This window comes from Gasterosteus aculeatus, chromosome 12 (assembly GCF_964276395.1).
Source record: "Gasterosteus aculeatus chromosome 12, fGasAcu3.hap1.1, whole genome shotgun sequence".
NCBI classification, from domain to species: Eukaryota; Metazoa; Chordata; class Actinopteri; order Perciformes; family Gasterosteidae; genus Gasterosteus; species Gasterosteus aculeatus.
The window spans coordinates 9761127-9768957 of NC_135700.1; the positions used below are offsets into that span (position 1 = coordinate 9761127).

A 7831-nucleotide genomic window follows, 5' to 3' on the forward strand; every position below is an offset into this window, starting at 1 on the left:
GTGTTTATCCCCACCAATTTCCACCCAACTCATCCCCGTTGCTGGTCCAATTTCAATCTGTGAAAATGTCTCACAATGTGCGTTGCCAAAAGGGAGGATATCTATATTCTTTTCCTCTCCGCAGCATCATAGCACTTGCTTTCATCCCAGAGGAGCCTCCCCCTGCCCCCACCTCCTTCTCTCTGGCTCCTGCAAGCATTCCTGCCCCTCCTCCCCCTTCAGTCCCTCTAGCCGGTATGGATCTGTGAAATGTTGGCAGGGTGTGCTGGCTATGGCATAGAGCCTCAGCGGTAGGCATTGGGATGTGAAAGAGAAAGAGGTTCTCTGAGAAGGTAGAAGGATATTTCTAGGTTCAATAAAATCCTTTTGTTCTACCAAACACAACATGCCGGCCGCGTTCATTCGACAGCCATGTTGCAGTCACCAAACAACATAGTTGTAATGTGGCCAGTGACCTAAAGGTTATTGCTCTTAGTAAATATAAAAAAATCGGTAAAGATCTGACCCACTCAGGCTGATATGAACTGTGGTGGAAGTGGATGTCAACAAGTGGTTTGTAATCAACACAAGTACAGTAAAAATATATATATATATTTGTCATTCTTGGATTATATGGTCTGAAATTAGTCACAAGCAACAGATTAGTTGGTGAGAAATTCTGATCATATAATGTAATAATGGTGCTAGTTATCCACTGCCTCGTTTGACGTTTGTCACACACTTGATGCTGGGAGAATGCAGGAAAAGAAAGGCAGATCACTGTAGGCTATAACAATCTCATTTTATTCTCTACTCCGAACAATCAATTTAAAATGAACAGTCCTCACAGGTTCCATTATTATAAAAGGCCAAATGTTTACGTCATATCTCCGCATACAGTAATAGAAAGGATACATGACATTCTAAATCAGATAATATACTAATAATGAAAGCTGTTCCTGTAAAACCACTCTGCAACATTCCTCGGGCGTTCACACAAAGACAAATTTATTCCTTCCATTCATTAATATCATATTTACTGCCCAATAGTTTTGCTCCGCTGCTCAGTTTCACACTCTGTCTGCACTCAACCTCCAATTCCAAATTCATCCTCTCTGCACCTTTCTTCCTCTTTCCCTCGCTCCCTGTCTCCTGCTATCCTGAAGTGGTTACGTTTCATTTTTGGTTTCTCGAAAGAAAACTTCCTTTTGCCTCAGTTACCACTATAGAGGTTGCAGTGGTTGGAGCATTCCAGAAAGCCTAGCTGTGTTTGTGATACCTTGATGGCTTTCTCGCACCATCAGAGGATTAAACTGAATTCACATTGATTTGAAAGATGGATTCTTTTTTCAGACTGCCTGGGTGATCTCAGTGCTGAGACCGTCCGCCATGTCAGAGACTGCGTCGGGAACATCGCGGACATCCCCACTCAGGTTTGCCTCCTTTTTCAGTTCAGAGTCACTCTGCATCTTGATAGGCATCTCGTCGGACTTTTCATTACCGTTAACACATTCCTCTATCTGTGGGACGGATGAATGTGTGCACTCTCCATTCACAGCTGGACGTGCATCTACTTCCACCACATCCTCAGTACCAGAAGGGCTCTTTATATCTCCGTTCTCCATCTTGTTTACTACCTCGGGCTCCGGGGGAGACGCCTCTTCCACGGGGGCCTCAGCTACCTCTTCATACTCAGCAGTAATTTCGGTGGCAGAGACGGACTCTGAGATGACTATCTGAGGGACAGGTTCTGCTGCTTCTGGCTCAGATGCTGCCTCGGTGCTGGGTACTGATTGGTCTTCTGCAGGCTGATAATCAGTGGCCACGAGCTCAACTGCTTCTGCTTCCACATTCTCAACTTCAGTAACCTCAGTTACCTTGATTGGTTCTGGTGCAAATTCTCCTACATGTTCATCTGCTGCAGATTCTATTGCATCGGCCACCTGGTCAGGCTCTGGCTGTAGTACTTGCTCTTGTTCTGGCTCTGGTAATTGTTCAAGCTCCGGCTCTGGTGCTTCTGCTTCACATTCGGGCTCGGACGCTTCTACTGATTCTTGTCGTGGCTCTGACTCAAGCTCTGCTGCCGGCTCTGGTTCTGGGGCTTGCTCCAGCACTGGCTCTGCAGCTTGCTCAGCCATTGGCTCAGATTCCAGGACAGCCGCGGGGACCACTGTCGCCTCCGAAGTGGCTTCTCGCTCAGTAACAGTCTCTGGGATTGTCTCTGGCTTGAGTGCTTCCACTGTGCTGACAGGAACCGCCTCTGGCTCTGGAACAATTTGTACAGCTTCTACAATGACCTCTTCAGGTGCAGCTTCACACTCAACCTTAATGGCCTCAGGTTCTTCTCCTGCTACTGCTGTTGTAACCTCTGGGAGCTCTACTGGAAGCTCTTCTGGGAGCTCTACTGCGGCCTGTTCCTCTACAACTGATGCTGACTTCATTGCTACTGCAGCTGGTTCCTCTGTTGCCATAACAGGTTCTTCCACTGCTGCAGCTGGTTTCCCTGCTGGTAGAGCTGGTTCCTCTACTGGTGCAGCTAGTTCTTGTGTAACTGCAGCTGCCTTCTCTTCGGCAAGAATTTCTTCTTCTACTGCAGGCGCTTGTTCTTGTGCCACTGGAGCTGCCTTCTCTTCTGCAGGAGCTTTTTTTTCTACAGCAGGAGCTGCCTCCTCTGGAGCTGCAGGAGCTGGTGCCTCTGGAGCTGCAGGAGCTGGTTCCTCTGGAGCTGCAGCAGCTGGTTCCTCTGGAGCTGCAGGAGCTGGTTCCTCTGGAGCTGCAGCAGCTGGTTCCTCTGGAGCTAAAGGAGCTGATGCCTCTGGAGCTAAAGGAGCTGATACCTTCAGAGGTGCAGAAGCTGGTTCCTCTGTAGGTGCAGGAGCTAGTTCCTCTGGAGCTGCAGGAGCTGGTACCTCTGCAGCAGCTGGTTCCTCTCGAGCTGCGGCAGCAGATTCCTCTGCAGCTGGTTCCTCTGGTGGTGCACACTTGGGCACTTCTGGAGCTGCAGCAGCAGGTTCCTCTGGTGGTGCAGACTTGGGCTCTTCTGGAGCTGCAGCAGCAGGTTTCTCTGCATCTGGTTCCTCTGGTGGTGCAGACTTGGGCTCTTCTGGAGCTGCAACAGCAGGTTTATCTGCAGCTGGTTCCTCTGGAGGTGCAGACTTGGGCTCTTCTGGAGCTTGCACGGCTTCAGTTACTGCTGCCACAGCTGACCCCACAGCTTCCTCTATCACATTGCCTGCCTCAGTGGTCACACTAGCTTCTGCGGGCGAGGCTCCGTCCTCCACTTTAGCTGACTCTTCCGCACCACCAGCAGTCGCAGGGGTCCCGTCCTTCAGCTCTTTTGGATCGCTCACATCGTATCCTTTCCTCTTCCTGCTCAGTTTGTTTCCCATGATGTCTCCTAGGAACAATTAGACAAAGGTGTATTTTAATATGAGAGAGAAAACAGTGTTTAAAAGCGGCCGAGCTCTTATACATCTAGTTTAAATGTATACACCACACAATTCCAAAATTCACAATGCATTTGACGTAGTTCCTTCAAATGTAACTGTGTTTTTGTCAGAAAGGAGCATTGAGAGGAGTCTATTGTCTTGAAGTAAACTGGAAGTTCAATGAGGAAACTGCCAAACAGTTCGGCTAGAACCCAAATGTAAATGCATGGGAACCTTATTTAGAGTAGACAACTCAACAGAGCCTCTACCCTTTCAGGAATGTTGAGTAAGGCTCAATGCCAAATGAGCCTACAACTCTTAGTTGAACATCATGCTGTAGATGTACAACTATTTCTCTTTCCGCATGTTAAGGATACAATCTTGAGTAGCTTTGGGTCTTTCATAACCCGAAGCTACATTCAATAACAACATATGAATCACAGAAAAGCAACATAATCTGCAAATATAACAATAATATACAAGCTTGTCGCACACTGGTTCTTTGTGTGAATGTGTCAACACTCCTGTGGCTGTGTAGAGGAAGAGTTTCTGATTGCAACAGAGTGGAGCTTCCCTTCAGTGGAAGAAAAGAGAACTGGAAGTTCAACTTTATCTTAGTGATAATGTTTCAGCTGACGCTGAACAAATCGAAAGAGTCCTTAAACAGATAGAGATCACAGATAACATTCACTTTAAACACCACAGCCTGACAATGTTAGTTGGTTATTTTGGTTTCAGAGACGCTATTCCAAGAAAAGCTGAAAATATAGGAAATTACATCCAAAATGCTACAAGTGGGACTTTCTCAGAAGATATGAATAATCTGGGAACTGTCCACAGTGCTGCAATGGGTCAATCATGACAGGATGTACCATGATGGGATACTAGCTGTACATCCATTACACGGTCAAATGAACGGGCCAATGGTTAAAAGGAACCCATTTTATCTGCTTTTGAACCACAACAAAAAACTAATTCTGCTAACATCAGGCGTAATCAGGCGTTTTCGTTTTTCATGTGATTAATTTCAAATGTTCCCTTTCTTTGCCAAACCCTGTTGGTCCTCCAGCCTTAAAATCAAACAAAGCCAAAATGTACCGCTTAAAGATAAAGCCCTGACTTTTAGATTAAATCATTGCGGACATTTTCCGAGCCAATTTCAGTATTAAGCACGTCAATACAGTCCGCAAAAAAAAAAAATCTTTACACACATTCAGAGAGATAAAGACACCAGGTGGTCGGCAGCATGTGCGCGCCGGTAACAAAGGATGAGGATTCCTCACCAGTAGACCCTCGCCCACAAAAAGTAATGCGTTGTGCTGAAGTGCCAGCAAACGCTAAATAGACCTGTACTGTAGTGTGTGGGGTGGGTACGTGCCCGTGAGTATTAAACGATATAGATTGGAGCGATAAAGGCTGTAGAGGGGTCTCCATCCCCCATTTCCACCCGCCCACCGCTGCTCCTCTCAGCTGCTCTGCCCTTTTTTGTTCACGAGCGTTTGAACACGTCGCGTTCACACAAGCAGGCAAAAAGGAAAACGACATCCACCACGGCAACGCGTTGATACATAAAGCGCCACCACAACTTCATAACTTTTGCTTTGCGCTTGTCTTTATCCCAGGGTTTTTTTTCAATAGCCAGGCTTGCAAAAAAAAAAAAAATCTACCCCAGAAGAAGCACTAAAATCTAAATCCGACCACAGAAAGGGAAGGAGGAAGTCTTTCTTTCATTACAATAGCAGTCTTGGAATGTTGTATTGTGAAAATGTGCATTTTTGAGGAAGCCAAAGACAGGGGGAGAAAAAGAGAGAACAATGGGTAAGACTGCTGCTGTCTTTCGTACTCACTTCTTTTCTTTCATTTTACCCAAAGAACCAAGATCCTACACTTGAAACTGAAGGAAAAAAAATAACAAATCACTAAAAAAAAAAAAAAAAGCTGAAGCAATGCTGTGCATTAGACCGACCTGTATTTCTCGAGAGGGATCACTTGGGCTTCTTCTCCAGGCTCCGGTTGGATGCGCTAATGGAGGTAAACCTTTGGAGTGACAGCTGCGGATTCCGCCCCTGCCTCCGAGGTGCAGTGTGGGACTGTGTAGGGAACCGAGGAGTGCCTCCCCACAGTTCTCTAGACATCTGTCGCTATCACAATCCAGCCCCCCGTGCCCCGTCTGCAACGACCCCCCCTTCCCATCCTTAACCCCTCCTCTGCCGTCCACGCCCGCGTCAGAGCATTTTTCTCTGCCGTGTGAATACATTTGCGGGCTGATTAATGATTATGAGCAAACGTGCACCAATTTCACGTTACAAAATGCCCGTTCTCCTCTGCTCATGCTTTGAGTAATACCACAGGATCTCTTGTTAACCCCCTCCCCACAGGAGCAATGCTATAATAGCTATCATTTAAATTATGCATAGGTGGCAATATGCCAGCAAAGTCGACTGTGCAGCACACACACGGCCAACGAAAAGCACAGTGATTCCTTGATTACTCCTTTTAAAAGTATAAAGCAAACTGATGATGAGAAAAAAATGTACTTTATTCTTCAGCTGCAGTAAAGTGATACATGGACATTGATGTGAGCTTCTGATTAACTCATCTAAATCATTCACCTTTATAGGCTAAAGTATTTTATAGGCAATCTCATCTCTGGCTTAAGTGAATGGATGGTTCTTGTTGAGGACCAACAGGTCACTCTAATGTTGTGAAGCATTTTAAAGCATTTTAATCCTCATTGTATTTGCCCCCCATAGAACGAGTTGGTATGGGCTGACACTTAATGAAATTCAACAACTGGCGCCTCCAGGTGAACGTGGTTTCTTCTACAACAGTTCTGCCTGAGGCCGTACTGACCCACTGTCAGGTTGAGGCCTAAAAATCAGATAGTTTATATAAATCTAATAATTAAGACATGTCTTCTTTCTCCAACAACATAAACATATCATATCTCTTCCAACAGCAGCCCTTTTATTTCCACTGTGAAATGAAAATGCAAGATTAGGTCTCTCCTTCACAATTTACAGGAACAGAGATCCAGTAAAACTGGAAAAAAGACATTACACACCACCGCACAACAATGGGTCTGACGAAAGGGTTACATTACTCAAAACTCACTAACCCTAGTAAGTAATAACAAAGGAACTCAACCAGACAGGTTGGATGGAGAAGGGGGGTTTCCATGGTTTAGTTGGGATTGATTTTTTAGAACATTTTACAATAGAATAGTGGTTACGTTACAGTGTATGTATATACTCATAAGGGATTAAGTAAAGAATCTGGGTTAGTTTAAAGAATACATCTGAAATATACGAATATTTTCTCGAGATTTTATGTAACCTATTATGTTGTCATATCATGGATGATTTACTCAAAAAGCACATGTGTTAAATTCCAGGATGTGAAACATTCAAAGGGTTTTGGTAATTTAAAGAGACTTTTATTATTATATACATTTTTATCTTATGTGTTCTGTGTTTTTTCCCCAAAGTAGTTTTTATTAAATATGTATAACTTTATTTATTTTTAACACACAATATTGTTGAGGGGACAGCACCCTCTCCTGTTTCAAGTCCACAGCACAGCACCTACATGTGTTGCATTAGGGCATCAGTGGTATAAGATAAAAACCTTTTAGATATAATATTACACAATTGCAATATATACCCATTCGAACGGTGTATGACTCGCCATCAATGATAAATGAAATATTCCTGCTTTAGTAAGTATTCACCAAAAAATGTGGTGGGTAAGAAAATATGTAAACAAGGGAAAAATAAACTCACAGTTTGGTCTCGTATGACATGCTATACTTTTTCTGCCTCTAAGTTCTAGTTTCTGTTTCAAGATCCACCTTATTTGTTTTCCATGCTGGTAGCAGAGCTAAACAGTGACACTAGGGCAGCAAAGGCTGAATTCCACATGATGCAAACACTCTGGAATGCATTCTCAGGAGTATAACCAGCACTCCAGCCAACCACACTGCTCCACAAAGTCAGAAGACTCACAGACGTGGGAAGCCCTTGGAAAATTCCCAAGAGCTTAAATGAAAATGTCCAATGCTCTGTCTACAAGGCCTGGACCCTTTGGCCCGAGACTCACCCAGAGCACGAGGTGAATAAATAAAGAGGTGTTAGGTGTGACAAAAACGCTTCTTGGCAGCAGGAATGGGCAAAAATGACTGGGCTTGTGTTGTGAATTTTATATATTGTATGAGTATATCAATAACAAGATTCCAGAAATTTGACTTGACAATTCACAGCCAATAAAATCTGTTGTTTGTGGACAGAAATTTAAAAAGGTACTACTTTACTGATTTTCTCCATAAATATGATACCAGTTCAAATGTGTAAAATAGTAGCCATTGGAAGAAAGGGAGAAGAGGTATTTTAAACAATTTGGTTATAATTTCTACACATTCAGTTTCA

General features: G+C 44.2%; 1 protein-coding gene across 3 annotated transcripts; it reads right to left on the reverse strand.

The window, feature by feature from the left end:
- Positions 1-760: 760 nt before the first annotated feature.
- Positions 761-5656, reverse strand: LOC120807933 (uncharacterized). 3 transcript variants are annotated; one of them, XM_078085121.1, is made up of 3 exons: positions 5374-5656; positions 3101-3376; positions 761-3037 (listed from the first exon to the last, which is right to left on the reverse strand). In XM_078085121.1, the coding sequence occupies exons 2-3, from the start codon at positions 3366-3368 to the stop codon at positions 1329-1331; spliced, it is 1977 nt and encodes a 658-aa protein (XP_077941247.1). In that variant the 5' UTR covers positions 3369-3376; positions 5374-5656; the 3' UTR covers positions 761-1328. The 3 variants fall into 3 exon arrangements, with proteins under 3 accessions (XP_077941247.1, XP_040016365.2, XP_040016374.2); XM_040160431.2 differs by having other exon boundaries at positions 761-3376; XM_040160440.2 differs by having other exon boundaries at positions 761-3376; positions 5255-5431.
- Between the last annotated feature and the right edge of the window lie 2175 nt (positions 5657-7831).